The 20181-nt window shown below is 44.0% G+C and overlaps 1 protein-coding gene across 1 annotated transcript in view; it reads right to left on the bottom strand.

The window, feature by feature from the left end:
- Positions 1-20181, bottom strand: part of CFAP61 (cilia and flagella associated protein 61) — a 250046-nt gene that overhangs the window by 170162 nt on the left and 59703 nt on the right. The window contains 4 exon segments of the mRNA XM_061435541.1: positions 2344-2383; positions 4035-4213; positions 5079-5150; positions 10804-10895. Coding sequence (XP_061291525.1) covers positions 2344-2383; positions 4035-4213; positions 5079-5150; positions 10804-10895 — 383 coding nt within the window.

The following is a 20181-nucleotide window of genomic DNA, read 5'->3' as shown; positions in this document are numbered from 1 at the left end:
ATTCATTCAACTACAACTCGTAGGAAATCTAAAAGCAGATCAAGGAGTTCTGATGACAAGTATAAATTTTAGGAAATCTAAAACCAGATCAAGGATTTCAGATGACAAGTTAGCGCTTGTTCTACAATGTACCCTAAGTGTAAAATACACACCGGATTTTAAAAACTGAGACAAGGGGTATTCAAGATCTCCTTAATAATCTTTCATACTTTTGGACATAGTACATTGAGTAAAATTCATTATTAAAGTTGATGTCACCTGTGTCTCTTTAGTTTTTTTTTTTTTTCTTAATAATGTGTCTGCTGTACATAGAGGTCAGACTTGAGGACACAGCAAGGGAAGGAGAGGGTGGGATGAATTGAGAGACTAGTGTTGAAACATATACATTACTGTATGTAAAATTAGATAGCCAGTGGAAATTTGTTGTATGACTCAGGGAGCTCAAATCCGGTGCTCTGTGACAACGCAGAGCAGGGGGCTGGAGTGGGAGGGGGTAGGGAGGTTCATGAGGGAGGGGCATACATATAGCCATTGCTGATTCATGTGGATGTATGGCAGAAACCAACACAATACGGTAAAGCAATTATCCTCCAATCAAAAATAAATAAATTTAAATTAAAAAAAAATAATGTATCTGCTGGAACATTTGGAACTTGGTGTCTGTGGGACAGTGCTGCTGTGGACTGTCTCTGCTCCGCACGTCCCCCGAGAACCTCTGCCAGGCACCTGCAGAGCAGCTTGCTCTTCCCAGAGCTAATTTGTCCCTGTGGGATCTCGCCTCCTGCTGAACCCTGTGAAGGCATTGCCTGAGCTAATCCAAAACCCTGGGGACACGCGTGCAACTCAAAGGAGTGAGTCACTCTCTGACCTTATCCTCCTTCTAGCAAAATAACAGCTCCTTCTGGGGAACTTGTGAGTCAAGTTGTCGAAATACTCTAGCTGAAAAAAAGGACTGAGTGCCACGTCCCAGGGGCTTCCTCTGGGAGGAGGAGACATTAATGAATTGCTTTATGGTGGATGGGAAGGATTAAGGATGAAGTAATGATGATATTTTGCTCCTGTCTCCCAGATCCTGAAATAATTAAAAAGTAAACACGTCGGAGTTCTCTGGCTATCCAGTGGTCAAGATCCCATAGGGGTCCACTGTAGTGGGTGTGGGTTTGATTCCTGGCGAGGGAACTAAGATCCCATATGCCACCTGGAAGAGCCAAAAAATAAATAAATAAAAAGTAAACATGTCTTTTATGGTTTTAAAGCCATTTTGTCATAATACCGAAGACCTGTCTTTGCATGGACTTTAAAATAGCAATGAAGTGAACTTAGTGAATTTACTTTGGGGCATCTCTGAGGGAAGCCAGCTTTGCAAATCCTCTCTCAGGGTCACTACAGAGGTTTCCGAGTTTCAAAATGCCTTAAAATTAATTTAAAAAAAATTATGATGGAGAACATCAGCACCAAGGCTTCATGATCTTAACAAAATGAGGAGATACAATCTATGATCACATAGCTTTCATGCAACAGAATTAAAGCCTCTTTGGTTTTTTAGCCTCAGTATAAAGAGCATCAAGGAAAAATAAAACAATAGACATCTTGCCTATATTAGCTGACTGAAGAAGTGTGGTTGTTGACCTGACTTAACTGACAGGCCAGCCTCGAAAAAAGCCATAAAAATCCAGTGGAGGAAACTAAATTGTCTTCCTTCCCTACTCTCTTCCCTCCAATAAGGTAACAAGAGGTTGGTCAGAATTTCTATCCCTTGACAACCGTGAAGCAAAAATGGAAGTGGCAGCCCAGACACCCTGAGACAGAGAATCTTGTTTGCACTTGGGCGTCTGCTTGGGGTCATCACCAACCAACAGTAGAGGGTCAAGTGACTCCCACGTGTCAGGTGATGCCAACCAGAAGCCCGACCTCAAGTTCCCACCTTCTTACCCTCAGAAACGCAGTATACTGGTGTCGGAAATCTTTTAGCCAACACACACTATACAGAAATACAAAAGACTAACTTCACTGTAACTCCTGACATTTTCAGATGCTACCAGCATTCTGTCCATGATTTGGTTCTATTGATAGTAAAATACCAGCGAAATACTCTCTAAAAGAAGTTATGCATTGAAAGAATGTTAAAACAGCATGACTGAAAAATTATTGAGAATGACAATTTTTCCTACTTTGAAAAGTTCATGATGTATTATTCGCCTTTTTTTTTTCAGAACAGAGAAGCGGTCCCACCTCAATATTCATATCAGATATGTTTGGATAATGAGTATGGTATCTTACTTCTCTATAACTTTTCTAGCTTATAAAACCAATTATATTACTCAAAATTCAACATGTACTTACATGGAAAAGATGGAAAACAAAATTCATAAAGTCCAGTGACCTGTAAACAGACAATAAGAACTGTCACTGACCTCCAAGCAAATGCAGCATCCGTGTACCTTCCAAGAGATGTACGGCTCTCACCCCCTTAGGCAAGGATTAGCCAGTCACTACTCAGAATGTGTGTCGAGCTGACAGTAATCAACTGCAGAAGTCAGAAGCTTCAAATGTCAGTAATAAAGCATTTGCCTATATTCAAGATACTATTATGGCAATTAATAGTCTCTACACATTCAAAAAGCAAGACAGTCCTTTTGTGAACAGGATCCCTCCCTTCCTTTCTGGAGGAGCTGTGGGGAGACATGGGTATATTCTAAGCTACTCTGATCTTTTTCTTTTTTATATGCAAAAGATTTTCTGACCAGCGGCAGATGCCTATTTGTAGGCGAACCATAATGGGTCATCGAATTTCTGTTTGAAAATTCAAAAAGCATATTTCTTATCTTATCATGAGCAAGGGAAAATAAATATACGCAACAGATCTAGAAGGGTTTTTACAGGCTTTTTAGATGTCTGTAATATAATTAGAATAAAAAGGTTTCCCCTTTTAATCTTTCAGGTGAATTGCAATTTCAAAGAAATTGAAAACCCAAGAGGAAAAAAAGTCCAAGTTAAAGCACGGTTCTAAGCAAGGCTGGGAGAATGGGATGTAATTAAACACACTTTTTAAGAAGGGAGTAGCCAGTGGCAATCTTGGTCATCTCAAAGATACTCCAGAACCTTCCAGTCTATGAAAATGTGCTAATCGTTCCTTCTTCAACACTGTTCTATGGACAGAATGTGGAGTGGGCGGGCACCCCAAAGGGGCTATGGACTCTCAGGAATGGAAGGCAGGGGTCCACATCCAGACTTCAGGGGGCAGCAAGCAGTGGACACGGGATTGTCTGCCCAGCACCGGGCCTCCTCCTTCCAGCAGCCAGCCTGGATTGTTGTTTGGTGTCCCATTAACCCCATCTCAGATTGAGACTCCAGCCCCGAGTCAGTGGGGAGCATGAGGAAAGTGACAAAGCTGTCCTCACGTATTGGCCCCAGCCATCAGCTTAAGAAAGAGCACACAGTCCAACCAGGCCCAATGGAGCTTCGAGAGGGGGCCCAAACCACACTGTCCTCCTCACTGGCTGTAGTGCAACACTGAGGCCACTTCTTGTGGCCCCAGGTGGGGACACTCCTCTGAAGATGGGACCAGCAGAGCCAAAGGGTAGAGAGAAGCTTGGTCTGTGACTGAGTTATCCAAATCCCAGGTCAAGCCACACCGAAAATCAGTCCCTCCAATGGATTATGCTTTCTTCTATGTGGCAGTTTTTGTTCATGTTTCCAAAGCCAGTTTCAGTTGGATTTTCTGTCACTTGCAACTAAAAGATTCTAGACAAACTAAACCCGAAGTCTCCCCAGAATGCAAACTCTAGAGAATGAGGAGTAGCACGTGGCTTGGGAAGGTATGATCTCACAGAGCCTGGGCAGCCTGGAATTTCACGGGCTGGAGTCCGGAAATGGGGACTAGGAATCTGTAGTTTTAAAAAAAAAAAAACTCCCCAGAAATGAGGACGGGAAGCCAGGCTTGGAAACCCCTGACTCTGTGAGATGAAAGTATTGGGCGAGCAAGGCCAGAAGAAGCTCTCTCCACGGCAGACAAGCTGGGGACTGGGACTTGCCTTGCTTCGTACTTCTCGTCGATAAAAAACAGCTGGATGCAGAAGGCAGTGGAGGCGCCCTTGTAGATGGGGCGGAAACTGCTGGTGTCCTCAGGCAGAGAGACGGACAATGAGCTCCTATGGCTGATGTAGTAACCCATGTAAACCATACTGCTCACTTGACTGAGTTTTTCTGAGTCCTGCAACAAGGAGAGAGGACAAACCCAACTGGGAAACCCATTCATTCTCTGCAACTTAATGGGCTAGTGGTTGCCTTGTCTGTACATGACACTGTTCCTGGGACAGATGTGACTGCCTCACCTGAGACGAACCATCCCGAGCCAGGCCCGGCTTTAAGGAGATGTTCATAATGAGATTTCAAAACTCGTAAGGCTGGGAACCAGTTTTCCTGGGAAGGTCAGAAAATGAATGGTCTCGGCTGGCCTTTGATACAGGCTCCATGTTTTAACTGCATCATTGAGGAAATGTTGAAAGTGAAAGTGTCAGTCACTAAGTCACATCCAACTCTTTGTGACCCTATGGACTGTAGTCCACCTGGATCCATGGAATTCTTCAGGAATTCTCCATTCCTTTCTCCAGGGGATCTTCCCAACCCAGGGACTGAACCTGGGTCTCCTGTGTGGCAGGCAGATTCTTTTAACATCTGAGCTACCAGTGAAGCCCCTTGTGTGTATAGTATAATAAAAGTTAAAATCATTATTAGCACTAAAAAGTTATAAAGAAAACCAGGAGCCTCTTCTCTAGACAATGGGAAGAGGAAAAAGATTCTATCTACTGAAATGGTTGCAAATTATCAAAGTAGAAAGTATAACTTCTAGGACCAAGCTGTTTGAGGGAGACAGAATAAGAGGCCTAATCTCAGTGGAATAAGGGTCATCAAGGGTGACCTGCAGAGCAGGTCCTAAGGAAGGAGGCAGCTCTGAACTCGGAGAGGGAGGTGGGAGGCCGGGGGAAGGACAGGGCATAGGGGTGCAGGTGGAGAAGAGTGAGCTGCATGGGGGTGGGGGGTAGCACAAACCACTCCAGTGGCCTCGAAAGCCTTACCTCCACTTCACCAGTGTTCTCACTTGTGACTGGTGACAAAGCTTCCTCCACTGCAGCTTCTGTGCCTTTTCTCTGCAAATGACAAAGGCAAGACATGAGAATTAATCAATACCTGCAGTGGTTCAGAGCCTGAGTTCTGGTCAAATCCTGGCCTCGCTGCTTACCAGCCATGTGACTTTCACAAAGTGAGCCTCATCTGATTGTCTGAGGATACGGTCAGGACACGTGGATGGAGAGATGCTCAGTTACCTCCCAACTCTCTGCAGATGTTATTAATATTTATCCTTCCTTCACTCTCATTTTTCTATATAATTTGAAAGCTGCACTAGGGTTTTTAACTGCTCTGCATGCTCAGTCACTTCAGTCGTGTCTGACTTTGCAACACTATGGACTGTAGCCTGCCAGGCTCCTCTGTCCATGGGATGTTTCAGGCAAGAATACTGGAATGGGTTGCCATTTCCTCCTCCAGGGGATTTTCCCAAAGCAGGCATTGAACCCGTGTTTCCTGTGTATCCTGCATTGCAGGCAGATTTCTTTACCCACTGAGCCACTGGGGAAGCCTATATAGGTGCCCATAAAAATATCGTCACAGTAAAAAGTGGTATGTTTCCACATGCCTCTCCCCCCAACCCGGGGCCACTCTGCCAACCATAGGAAAACAATGATCTGCTTCGTCAGTGTAGATCGTATGCTGAGTCTACTTCTGGATTATCTATTCTGTTTGATTCATCTATTATTAACCTTGACATCATTACCACACTAACTCAGTTACAAGAACCTTATAATAAATCTTGAAATCAGCAGCATTAGTCCTACAGCTTGTTCCCTTTCCATAGTTGCTTTGGCTGTGCTAGGTCCTTCTCAATTTCATCTGAATTTTGAAATTAGTTTTCATTTCACTTGGGCTCCAAAATCAAAGGCATTGACTGCAACCATGAAATTAAAAGATGCTTGCTCCTTTGAAGGAAAGCTATGACAAACCTAGATAGCATATTAAAAAGCAGAGACATCACTTTGCCAACAAAGATTCATACAGTCAAAGCTATGGTTTTTCCAACAGTCATGTATGGATGTAAGAGTTGGACCATAAAGAAGGCTGAGTGCTAAAGAATTGATGCTTTCGAATTGTGCGGAAGAAGACTCTTCAGAGTCCCTTGGACTGCAAGGAGATCAAACTAGTCAATCCTAAAGGAATTGACTAGTTTGAATATTCACTAGAAGGACTGATGCTGAAGCACCAATACTTTGGCCACCTGATGCAAACTACCAACTCACTGGAAAAGACCCTGAGGCTGGGAAAGATTGAGGGCAAGAGGAGAAAGGGACAACAGAGGATGAGATGGTTGGGTGGCATTACCGACTCAATGGACATGAATCTGAACAAACTCTAGGAGATAGTGAAGGACAGGGAAGCCTGGTGTGCTACAGTACATGGGGTCACAAAGAGTCAAACACAACTTAGTGACTGAACAACAACAACAACAACAATTAGTTTTGGCTGAGATTTCATTGATCAACTGACATCTTGAAAATACCAAGTCCTCAAAATTATGTATGGGAGATATTTCTCTACCTATTTAGGTCTTATTTCATTTCTCTCATAAATGTTTTGTAGTTTTTAGTATACAGGTTTTAAACATCTTTTGTCAGATTCATGTGTTTTGTGTATTTGTACTACTGTAAGGGCTTCCAGGTAGTGCAGTGGCAATGAATCTGCCTGCCGATGCAGGAGACCCAAGAGGCACAGGTCCAATCCCTGGGTCAGGAAGATCTCCTGGAGAAGGAAATAGCAACCCACTCCAGTATTCTTGCCTAGAAAATTCCATGGACAGAGGAGCTTGGCCGGGTACAGTCCATGGGGCTACAAAGAGTCAGATGCGACTGAGCATGCTATATTATAAATAGTATTTATTTAAATTCCTCATTGTTCATTACTCTTATGCATAGATAAAACTGAACTTTGCCTATTAGTTTTGTATATATTTAGCAGTTTATTAAATTACTTATTAGTTCTATAGCTGTTTTATAGATTCTAGATGACAATGCTGCTGCTGCTGCTAAGTTGCTCCAGTCACGTTCAACTCTGTGCGACTCCATAGACGGCAGCCCACCAGGCTCCCCTGTCCCTGGGATTCTCCAGGCAAGAACACTGGAGTGGGTTGCCATTTCCTTCTCCAATGCATGAAAGTGAAAAAAGTGAAGTCGCTCAGTCGTGTCTGACTCTTAGCGATCCCATGGACTGCAGCCCACCAGGCTCCTCCATCTGTCGGATTTTCCAGGCAAGAGTCCTGGGGTGGGGTGCCATCACCTTCTCCGCTAGATGACTATGTTATCCGCAAATTGAAGACAGTTTTAATCCTTCCTTTCCAATCTAGATGCTTTTAAAGTATTTTCTTGTCTTTTTTCACCAGCTTGAACCTCCAGAATAATTATGAATAGAAGTGGTGAGAACACACATTCTTGTTCCTGACCTTGGTGGAAAAGGTCATCCTTTTACCATTAAGGATGATGCTAGCCACATGCTTTTCAAAAATAACCTCTATCAAATTGAAGAACTTCTATTCCTAGTTTTCTGAGAGTTTTATGGGGAATGAATGTGAATTTTCTAATACCTTTCCAATATTTAAGAGATAATCCTTTTTAGAATGTTAATATGGTGAATTACTTTCATTGATCTTCTTATAATTGTATTTCTAACCTTGTAACCCAGAATAAACCCTGCTTGGTCATGATGTATTGTCCTTTTAATACACAGATTCAATACAAGATTTCTATTTGAATTTTTCCATCAATGTTCATGAGAGCTATTGATCTGAAGTTTTATTTTCCTGTAATGTTGTCTGTTGAGAAAGATCATACTTTAGATGATTTGAATCCTTTAAATATCTTGAGACTTATTTTCTAGCTTGGAATATGATCTAACTTGGGAAATATTCCACATGTATGTGGGAAGATGTATCTACTGGGTCGTGTGCTCTATTAAGTGCAAATTGGGTCAAATTGGGTAGAGTGTTCTATTAAGTGCAAATCAGGTCTTATTGTCAATAGCGCTCTTAAAATCTTCCACACTCCTATCAATTTTCTGTCTACTTGTTCTATCTGTGATCAAGGGAGGGACGCTGAGGTCATCAAATATAGTTGCTTATTTATTCATTTGTCTTTGCAGTTCTATCAGTTTGTGTTTTGTGAAGTTCTACAATTAGGTACATAAATATTTGACTGTTATGTCCTCTTGACTTTCGTTGTCCCTGGTAATATTCCCTCCTCTGAAATCCACTTGGTCTGAAATGAATGAAGCTTCTCTAGCTTTCTTTTGATCAGTGTTACCATGGTGTGTCTACATGCATGCTTTTCATTTGAACCTATTCTGTCCACTCAAAGTGCATGTTTGTGACCCACATATAACTGTCTTGCTTTTTAATTGAATCTATATCTGCTTTACGTGTTCTTTAATTGGGATATGTACAACACAAAGACCATTTTACATTTCATGCAATTATTAATGTGTGTAGGATTAAGTCCGTCATCTTGCTGTTTGTTTTCTATTTGTCCTATCTTTTCTTTATTCCCTCTTTCCTTTTTTAAAAAAATTTCTTTGCTGTCTCTTGGATTAATTGTATATTTTTATAATTCCACTTTACCTCTTTGTAGGCTTATTAGATATAACTTTCTGAATTTGATTTGTAACTTTTTTTTTTTAATTTAGAGAAGCCTGGCAGGCTGCAGTCCATAGGGTCACAAAGAGTTGGACACGACTGAAGTGACTCAGCACGCATGCACACCTACGTTCCTCCTGTCCTGTGCTATGGCCAGGAACTCTCTCAAGGCAGGAGGCCAGCACAGTCAGAGGGCTCAACAGAGTTGTTTCCCACCTCTTAAGTATCACTCTCCTTTGTTATCTGATGAGCAGAGTCTTAAAACTTACTTCATATACGTTGGCAATGTTTTTCAGGCAGGGAAGTAAATCTAGTCTCTATCTCCATCTTTGCCAGAAGCAGAAATACCTCTTACTGAGTTCTTTTTATCACTTCCATTCATCAGCTTCCTCTCCCACACTCTAGTCCATGGCATACAACCTTCTTTAAAAGCTTCAGAGGTCCTTCAGGGCCCTCTCCTGCATGGTTTTCCACCCTCATTTCCACATCCTGAACTAGTAGGCCTTCCTCTTCCCATGGAGTACCATCTCCCGAAGGCTGAGGCTGTGTTTTAGCCCCATGAGCACCCTTAGTCCCTAACAGAGAGTTCAGCAGTTATGTGTGTTCAACCTCTGTGCAGAGACAAAATCAGTCTTCAAAATACAACACCACCCAGCTACAGGTTGGGTCCTATTGTAGTCTGTGGTACAGGAAGGCACTCTTCATAGAGACAACGAAGGTAGGGTGAGCCAGGTGGCCCAGCAGTGAGATAAAGGTCCTCCCTACCTCCTTTTCTTCCCATGATCTTCTTCGCATGAGCTGATGGGCAGGGGGAACGTTATTTTGTGCAAGACTGGAAAGGAGAAAAAAGTGGGGGTAGGGGGGCGGTTGGGGGCTGGAGGCCGGGAAGCAATGACACTGCCCCAGCCCCTATTCTGGTTTCACATAGATGGAAGAGTCAGGAGGACCAGAAGCAGAAGGGCCCAGGCCATGAAACACGTGCTGGGACCCTGGCCACACGCAGTGCTGATGCAGGGCTGGGCTGCTCATGGTAGCCAGAGGTAAGCCTGTTCATTCTCCCCACCTCTTTGGTGAGGCTTGTTACAGAGGACACAGGGACTTGCCCTGAGGTCTTGCAGGAGTAGATGAGGACCCAGAGCCCAATCTATATGGGCGTTTCTATTTCTAGGAATAATCAGTGGTCAGAGGGTGGCAGAGCTAGAATGATGGCTGGATCCCCAGCCCATCCCCCCAAATCCTATGTCCTGTATGATATGGCTGATTGTGCCTCCTTCAGTGTGGGGTTTGCTTCCCTGTAGACTCTAGAGAGTCCCTTGGACTGCAAGGAGATCAAGCCAGTCAATCTTAAAGGAAATCAAGCCTGAATACTCATTGGAAGGACTGATGTGGAAACTGAAGCTCCAAAACTTTGGCCACCTGATGCAAAGAGCTGACTCATTGGAAAAGACCCTGATGCTGGGAAGGGGCAGAAGGAGAAGAGGGTGACAGAGGATGAAATGGTTGGATGGCATCACCGATGCAATGGACATGAACTTGGGCAAACTCCAGGAGATGGTGAGGGACAGGGAAGTCTGGCATGCTGCAGTCCATGGAGCCACAAGGAGTCAGACAGGACTTTGCAACTGAACAAATGGTCAGGGCAGCAGCACTAGTAGAGCAGGAGGTGAGGGTGGGGTGGAGAGGGATCCTGCTGAAGGCAGGCCAGGGAGCTGTGGCAGGTGCTTCTACAGCCTGAGGGGCCCAGTCAGGCAGGGAGAAGACGCTGCCTCACTGGAGTCTGTGGACAAGGTGTGTTTTCTACTGGCTTTATCCATATCAGCCTCCTGAAACCAGGAAAGAGTGAGGAGGCAGGGGGAGAAGGGATGGAATTCCACCCTGAGCTGAACTCTTAAAGGTGTTGCAATGTTCTGATGTCCTACGAACATGCAGCCGAATCGCCCCTGCCCTGGTCCCCAGCTCTGAGTGCCAGGGAGGCCTTTCCCCGCTCAGGAGTCACTCCAGCACCAGGAGCATGCCTGACCTGACGGTGCAGCAGCCCCAGGCCCGGCTGGGCGGATCATCTCCTTTACCTGGATGCTCTCCCTGGTCTCCAGTGACACAGCTTCCTGCGGCTCCTTGACTATTTTCTGGGATTCCTTGCTGCTGTTCTCGAGCTGGGAGTCTTTGGGAGAAAAAGTGACACAAGGACAGAAAAGATATGATCAACGTCCACAGAGCACAGGACACTGGTGGCAGCGTGGTCGTGTGTTTCTAAACTGCAGGATATCTGAAGGATCCAATCACTGGGGGCAGCACTGCGAGGAGGTGGGGAGGAACAGGTCTGTGCAGCCCACCTGGACTCTGAGTTCTCTGTGCCACGTTCACACGATGGGATCCAGTGGTAACCAGCCCTGCAGGAGCTTCGGGGATAAACTGAGGCCAGGGTGGGCCTGGTGGGCTGCCAGTGACTAAGCTCTGAGACTCTTTCATGGGAGCCCCTTTGAGGTTTGTAAGCAACTGGTTATCACCCTCTTGGATGGCAGGCTTCCAAGTGATTTTAAGATGGAATGGGGAATTAGACCCCAGTCGGCCGTGTCCGTGCCCTCAGGACACAAATGAGCCCAGGGCTGCTTTCTCTCTACGTGGAAATACTGTGAACAGGCATCTGAAAGCGGCCATGAAACTCACATTTATACTTTCTAAGCAAGAACCAGAGCTGAGCTTACATTATCACTTTAATATGTTGTGGAAAGTCAATAATCAGGGTGGTGTTCATATATGCAGTGTTCACCAAAAAATAGAGCAGAAAAGAAGTTTTCCTATGTGTCTAAAAAGCTATTCCCCTCCTTTCCTTCCTCTTCCTTCTGCTCTTTCCTTTATTCCTGTCTCTCTTCCTGTCTTTCTCTCCCCAACCCAAGCCCTTCACCCCCTGCATCTCTCCTCTTCCACCATCTCTCCCCCTTCCCCCGCCCCCCCACCCCATCCTCTCTTGCTCCCTCTGTGTCTGCTCCACGGAGGCACTCAGCCCTAACCCCTGCTCGCAGCCTCTGGGCCTCAGCTCCTTCCAGCCTGGGGGCTGCCCCTCCCAAGAACTGTCCACACAGACACAGGAGGGACCTTAGGCCTGCAGGAGGCCCCAGACACTGGGCTGCCGGCGTGCCCTGCTGCCCCATCTTCCCGTTTCTAAGCATCACAGCAGACGGGATGGGGCCAGAGGCTGCGACCCTCTCTGTGCCCCCCTCTCACACTGCGTCTGGTTCCTCCAGCAGCAGCCAGAGTCAACGGGTCCTGCAGATTACCTCTAGACCCCGCATACGCACTGGCTCACACCCTACACACTGCTTCGGGCAAAGACGCAGATGAATGAAATAGAATGAAATTCTAAGTAAGAGAAAAGTCAGATGTCCAGAGAGGTGGAAGGGGAGAGATGAAGAGGTACGTGATGTTGAAGTTACCACGAGAGAATGTCACCCCAGCAGAGTGAGAAGCTCTTCTACGTGGAGAGCAAGTGACAGGAGAGAGGACAAGGGACTCAGAATCCCTGCTGTGAAGAAAGATGCTTTGGGGACAATGAACCCTAGCGTGTCCCTAGCACCTGGAAACACCCTGCTCCTTGCAGAACTTTCCAGTCATCTGTACAGCATTTCCAGTGTTCTCAGGCTGGCAAGAATAGAGGGCTATTTAGGTGAATTTAGCTTGTTGTGGTGATACAACTTGTGTGCAGTAGAGTCCACATGAATCTCTACGTGTATCGATTCCCATGTAACAATCACTTAAATGAATACTAAGAGATTTCCAGAGCCCAGAGATTTCCCTCACCTGCTGCCCAGCCAACACACCCCTTAAAAGTAGCAGCTGGAGCTACCCACTCCAGTATTCTTGCCTAGAGAATTCCATGGACTATACGGTCCATGGGGTTGCAAAGAATCAGACATGACTGAGCAACTTTCACTTTCACACACACACACACACATATATATTGTTTGTTGTTGTTTAGTCACTCGGTTGTGTCTGACTCTTTGCAACCTGATGGACTGTAGCCCACCAAGCTCCCCTGTCATGGGATTCTCCAGGCAAAAATACTGGAGTGGGCTGCCATTCCCTTCTCCAGGGTATCTTCCCCACCCACAAATCGAACCCGGATCTCCTGCATTGCGAGAGGACTCTTTACTACCTGAGCCACCAAGGAAGCCCATTTTAATTAGGACAAAATTACTAAAAAGCCAGAAATTTCAGGGACTGGATTAGATCTGCAGTCAACAATTAATCCTGGAGCTCTCACTGTCTGACAGGCTAATGCTCACAAGACAATTGCCAATGACAACGACTAATTGTCTGGGCTCAAGTGTCATGGGTGCTGCCGCTTTTTCCGAAGCAGCTGCCGTGCTCGTCCCCAGAGGTGGCTGCATTTCAGAACTGGGCGAGGTGAGGCCACGTCTCTCCTTCCCGTGTCTCTGGGGTTTTGTGGGGTTTAATTAGTTAATGTGCTTAATGTGCCCTGAGATCCTCAGACGTGAGGTGCTGTCCCGGGGAAAGTCAGGCAGTGGTTTTATATGACACGCAGCTAGAAACACAACTGAGGCTGCAAATTTAATTGTTATTCTATTTGCTTACATCACCTAAGTAGCTTGGAAGTCACAAACCAGGGCTTTATTCTAGGGGGAGGGAAGGTACCGTTTGCTGGCACTTTCTCTCTGAGTGGGACTGAGAAGGGGCTATCTGAAGAGGGGTTACCATGATATGAATAAAACATCACATTATCATCCCGAGGGACAGTACCCACTATTGCATTCCTAACTTTGTATTCTTTTTCTTAAAGAGACTTCCCAAACTGTATAAACCCGAGGTCCCACCAGATCTGGTTCTGCCCTGCTCTTTATCTAACAGGAAAAATACGTGAAAGTAACTCCATCGTGTCCGACTCTTTGCGACCCCATGGATTATACAGTCCATAGAATTCTCCAGGCCAGAATACTGGAGTGGGTAGCCTTTCCCTTCTCCAGGGTATCTTCCCAACCCAGGGATTGAACCCAGGCCTCCTGCATTGCAGGTGGAGTCTTTACCAGCTGAGCCCCAAGGGAAGCCCAAGAATACTGGAGTGGATAGCCTATCACTTCTCCAGTGGATCTTCCTGACTCAGGAATCGAATTGGGGTCTCCTGAATTGTAGGTGGATTCTTTACCAACTGAGCTATCAGGGAAGTCCTTTATTTAACAGGAAAAATACATAGGGAAAGTTAAATAATACATTTTGAAGGCTTTGGGAAAAAGTAACAGTATACAATTTGGTGGTTTTTAACTTAAAAAAAAATAATAATCAAAAATCCTACAAGATTTTTCTTTTTGTGAAATGAAATAAAGTGATTCTAAAAGAGTAATGGAAGAGAGTTAGTCAACAAAATTTTAAGGAATAAGAAAAAAGAGTCGAAATTTTCTAACGAATATTAAGACATATTATAAAGCCATAGTTATTAAAACAGCAGGTTATTGGGAGCAGGAACAGAACAGAATGGAATCCAAAAAAGAGCCTAAACGTTCTTATACGGTAAAGGTAGCATTGGTGGGGAAGAATAAACAATACAATAAACAGTGCTAATCAAATGGGAAAAGAATTAATTTGGGTTCCTATTTCATATAATACACAAAGATCATTCACAGATACAATAACAGCTTAAAGTTTTTTGTAATACTTTTAAATTTTGAGAAGAAAATATAAGAGAATCTCTCTATTATTTTAGGGATGGACAAATCTTTCCTTTTAAATGTAGAAGTCAGAAGTCATAAAAGAAAAATATTGACATACTTGACCCCATCACAATTTAAAAGTTTTATCAAAAGAACCCTAAAGTGTTTCTTAAATAAGTAGATACACAGAGGAAATATTTGCAACACACATAATACACCAAGAACTGAAGTCTAGGGGAAGAGAAAAAACCAATAGGCAAAGAAAATGAATGGACAGGAGATGCAAATGACCAATAAACACATAAAACGTGTCCAACCTCAATAACAGTCAGAGAAATGAAGTTTAAACCATGATATCTCCTTTCACAGCTATCATACTGGCAAAAGTTAAACGTGCCAACAAATCCTGGAGAACTAGGAGAGGCTCGGGAGGAAGGCCACTGTTGTGGCCACGCTTGGTATATTTCCAAGCTGGCGAGAGCAATTCTGGGAACACAGCCTGTAAAAACGCTCGCAAGGGGCCCAAGACGACGTGTGCGAGAATACTTACTGCAGCACGGTTTGCGATATGAAATAGTGGAAACAATTTGCGTCCATCTGAGGACAAGTGTGGCACATTTCATAGAGTGAAATCCTATTCAAAAGATAAAAGGAGCATCCCAGACCTAAGCTTATCGACATTATTAGATCTCAAAGAGCTGAGTGAAGAAGCAAATTTCAGAACTTTGCAAACCCAAAAGGTGCCATTTATGTAAAAAAACACTGCCACGAAATGGTAAAATTTTTTCCGATGAACACAAGGACTTCATATGAAAGTATAAAAAGAAGTCTGGATGGATGCCTACTAACGTTATAACAATGGCCATTTCTGGGAATTGAGAGGGAGAACCAGGCTGGGACATTGATCCAAGGGAATTCAACTCTAACTGCATTATCCTAACTTTTTAAAGGAGGAGGGTTTCATGCATTAACTCAATTAAGATCTTCCCAAAAATGTCTAATTATAAGAGTAATTTCATTTCAGAATATTACAAAACGGTTATTTTGTTTAGTATTTTAATATTATGGCTGATTTCAGAAAAGACTGACAAATGAATTTAAGCCCTCACCTTTAAGAAGAGGAAAACTTAAAGGTTCAAGTTAAAACATTCATTCAACTGAAGTTGAGTGGAGAACGAGGAGTTGCAGTCACATGAGGTACCCAGCAGTACGCAAAATCCAGACAGAGGTAGTCCTCACTCTAAGAGGCTCACAAGTGATCAGGTAGGTGGGTGTGTGTGCACACACTCACAACCCCCCCACATACACTCCCAACTACCTTGCAGTATGCAAGTTGCTAAAGCAGAGGTATGAACAAAGCATATTGTTCACTTATTTATTCATTCATTCATTTAAAATTTTATATTTTATACCTACCACCTGGTGCACATTAACAAACTAGACGTTGAAGATTCAGCAGCGGATGAGACTAACTTGCCCTTCCAAATAAAGTCAGTAAGAGAAGAAGAAATACTAAGATGTGCTAGATGGTGTGTAGAAAACAAGGGCCTGGGAGCTGCTTCAGTTTGAGCAATGTCCTATTGTGTACGTAAAGTGAAAGAGAAAGTGTTAGTGTCTCAGCTGTGTCCGACTTTTTGTGACCCCATGGACTGGTAGTCCACCACGCTCCTCTATCCATGGGATTCTCCAGGCAAGAATACTGGAGTGGGTTGCAATTCCCTTCTCCGGGGGATCTTCCCAATCCAGGAATCAAACCCAGGTCTCCTGCATTGCAGGTGGACTCTTTACTATCTGAGCCATCAGGGAAGCCCATTGGACATGTAAACTGAGATCTAAAGGATAATAAGCAGCCTCAAGACAGTAAGAAGATGGAGACGAGCAGACAATGCGTTCGCGGACTGCTGAAGAATGAGGGTGTCCTTACTTCCTGACCTGTTTCCTTCCTTGCTTTGCTTCCAGCCCTTTGGTCTTCTTTATAATTGTGTTAGTTTCCTGTGGCTACTGTGACAAATGTCCACTCACATGGTGGCTTAAAACAACAGAAATGTATTCTTCCAGAGTTCTGGAAGCCAGAAATCCAAAATCAGTATCTCTGGGCAGAAGTCAAGGTGTTAGCAGGGCCAGGCTCCCTCTTTCAGGATAAATCTCATCTCCAGATCCTTCATCACATTGAGGAAGACCTTTTACCAAAATGAAGGTAGCATTTACTCATTCCAGGGGTTAGGGTGAGAACGTCCTTTGGGAGGTCACCTTTCCATCCAACCTCAGAAGCACCTGTTACTGCCTGGATGCTCTGTATCCACTCAAGGGCTTTCCAGGAAGGTCAGACTGAACTTGTCCAAATCAGAAGTCACAGCGTCTCCAGCAAATGATTCATTCACGCTTTTTATTTCCATCTGGCAAGATGGTTCCACCATCCACCTGGATTCTGAAAACACCCTTGAGGCTTCCCTCTTCCACAACCCTCCTTCCCCATATGCAGTAAAATATCAGGTTCCATTAATTCTCCAAAATATCTCCCAAGTTCATTTGCAGTCACGGCTCTGGTTCAGCCCCTTCTCATCTCTTTGCTGCACACTCTAGTGGCCCCTGGGGAACGCTTCCTGATAACTAGAAGTTGATGGTGTGTCCCTTTCTAGTTCAACATTCCCAGGCTGCTCATCAGATATGCCATGATTAAGAAGAATCTAGATTCTTTGCTTCACCTCCCTCTGTCTCCTGTCCTACTTTCTCCCTCCTGCTGCCCCCTCCCTTCCTGCTCCAACAGCACTGAGCAGGTGCTCTCCCCTCACATGCCCTGGTCTCTAACACCTCCTTGTTTTTGCCCATACACAATGTCTTTCCTCCATCGAAAATCTTTCTGCTTCTTCATCTACAAAGCTCCAATTTGTTTTTGAAGTTCTGATTCAAAAGCTTTCTTTCTATGAAGTCCTATATTGATGTTCCCAAGATGACTTAGGTGTAATTCTGCTGGGATCTCAACACAATTTTCTCTCCTTCAAAACAATTCTCTGCTTGTAAATTCATTTGTCTTGCATGTTTATCCTACCATTAGGCCATGTGGGGCTCACCACATACTGGATCCGGCTCCCAAAGACTAGTATATGGGATATACTCTGTATTGGCTGAGTGACTGGCAGGAAGCTGAGGATAAAGTCCATACAAAGGAAAACACTCGGCAAACCACATGAGAGCAGGACAAAGAGCTTTTCCATATTTTTCAAGGACACTCTTCCTTTCTGGACTGCAGGGCAGCCTCCAAGCCATATAGCATGATGAACTTGAGCTCACTGTCTTGATATGAGACTATAGGTTTTAGCCTCACACAGGCTAAATTGGAGTTTGTGTCTCTGGAGGACAGGAGAAAGAAGGTCATGACAAAAATCACCAGCCTTATCTTCTTCTGTGAGCATGGGCTGTAGTCATGATGCTCATTTTTCATCCTTACTCTGTTCAGGCCCTTTGTCATGTAGTGTCCTCCACTCTGATTCTGAGCTCAGCCTGGGATCTGCTTTGGATAAGTGACATGTGTTAGTGCAATGCCCAGACCTCAAGAGGCTTTGTGTGTTTCCACTTGATCTCTGGTGCCTCTGCCATTACCATGATAACATGTCCTATCCAGCCTGCGAGAGGTACACGGAGTGGACCCAAGGCCAGCCTAGATCTGCCAACAGGCAACCAACCCCAAGACAGGTGGGAAGACCCAGCCACAGTCAGTAGAGCTGTGTAGCTGACCCCAGCTGTGTGAGTGTAGGACACTGCTGTGCTTCTATAGTTGTTTGTTAGGAGCATTCTTGTGGTAATGGACTATTGATACAGTCATAAAACATAATACAGAGAATCAACTCAATCTTGAACCTGGTTCTTTGAAAAATAAAATTGACACTGATGAGATTAAGAAAGGAAAAGACATACAAGAAAAATACCAGGAATAAAACATAGAAACATGGGGAACATCTATAAAGTACGACAGTAGATATAAACCCATAAGAAAATAAAGTGAACTAAATACTAAAACTAAAAGACAGCAGCTGTTACACTAGATAAAAACAACAACCAAATTTATGCTGTTTACAAAAGACACACCTAACATGTAAGAAAACAGGAAGAATGAAGATAAAAGAATGCAAAGAGATATGGCATGCCTATATGAGCTAAAGAAAGCAAGCGTGCCCACATTAAAATCAGAAAAAGTAGACTTTAAGGCAAAAACCTTTCACCAGAGATAAAGAAGGACACTTCATAACTGATGTTTTTAAGTTCAAGGAAGACATGACTTAAAAATCATGTACCTAATAGCATAGACTCAAAATACACAGTCAAACAATGATCAGATCAGATCAGTCACTCAGTCGTGTCTGACTCTTTGAGACCCCATGAATCGCAGCACGCCAGGCCTCCCTATCCATCACCAACTCCCGGAGTTTACTGAGACTCACGTCCATCGAGTCAGTGATGCCATCCAGCCATCTCATCCTCTGTCGTCCCCTTCTTCTCCTGCCCCCAATCCCTCCCAGCATCAGAGTGTTTTCCAATGAGTCAACTCTTCGCATGAGGTGGCCAAAGTACTGGAGTTTCAGCTTTAGCATCATTCCTTCCAAAGAAATCCCAGGGCTGATCTCCTTCAGAATGGACTGGTTGGATCTCCTTGCAGTCCAAGGGACTCTCAAGAGTCTTCTCCAACACCACAGTTCAAAAGCATCAATTCTTCGGCGCTCAGCCTTCTTCACAGTCCAACTCTCACATCCATACATGACCACAGAAAAAACCATAGCCTTGACTAGACAAACCTTTGTTGGCAAAGTAATGTTTCTGCTTTTGAATATGCTATCTAGGTTGGTCATAACTTTCCTTCCAAGGAGTAAGCGTCTTTTAATTTCATGGCTGCAGTCACCATCTGCAGTGATTTTGGAGCCCAGAAAAATAAAGTCTGACACCATTTCCCCTGTTTCCCCATCTATTTCCCATGAAGTGGTGGGACCGGATGCCATGATCTTCGTTTTCTGAATGTTAAGCTTTAAGCCAACTTTTTCACTCTCTACGTTCACCTTCATCAAGAGGCTTTTGAGTTCTTCTTCACTTTTTGCCATAAGGGTGGTGTCATCTGCATATCTGAGGTTATTTTTTTTTTGAGGTTATTGATATTTCTCCCGGCAATCTTGATTCCTGTTTCTGTTTCTTCCAGTCCAGCATTTCTCATTATGTACTCTGCATATAAGTTAAATAAGCAGGGTGACAATATACAGCCTTGACGAACTCCTTTTCCTATTTGGAACCAGTCTGTTGTTCCATGTCCAGTTCTAACTGTTGCTTCCTGACCTGCATACAAATTTCTCAAGAGGCAGATCAGGTGGTCTGGTATTCTCATCTCTTTCAGAATTTTCCACAGTTTATTGTGATGCACACAGTCAAAGGCTTTGGCATAGTCAATAAAGCAGAAATAGATGTTTTTCTGGAACTCTCTTGCTTTTTCGATGATCCAGCAGATGTTGGCAATTTGATCTCTGGTTCCTCTGCCTTTTCTAAAACCAGCTTGAACATCAGGAAGTTCATGGTTCACATATTGCTGAAGCCTGGCTTGGAGAATTTTGAACATTACTTTACTAGTGTGTGAGATGAGTGCAATTGTGCGGTAGTTTGAGCATTCTTTGGCATTGCCTTTCTTTGGGATTGGAATGAAAACTGACCTTTTCCAGTCCTGTGGCCACTGCTGAGTTTTCCAAATTTGCTGGTATATTGAGTGCAGCACTTTGACAGCATCATCTTTCAGGATTTGGAATAGCT

This window comes from Bos javanicus, chromosome 13 (genome assembly GCF_032452875.1).
Source record: "Bos javanicus breed banteng chromosome 13, ARS-OSU_banteng_1.0, whole genome shotgun sequence".
Lineage (NCBI taxonomy): Eukaryota > Metazoa > Chordata > Mammalia > Artiodactyla > Bovidae > Bos > Bos javanicus.
The sequence above is the reverse complement of the archived record's forward strand: the minus strand, read 5'-3'. Positions and strand labels throughout refer to the sequence as shown.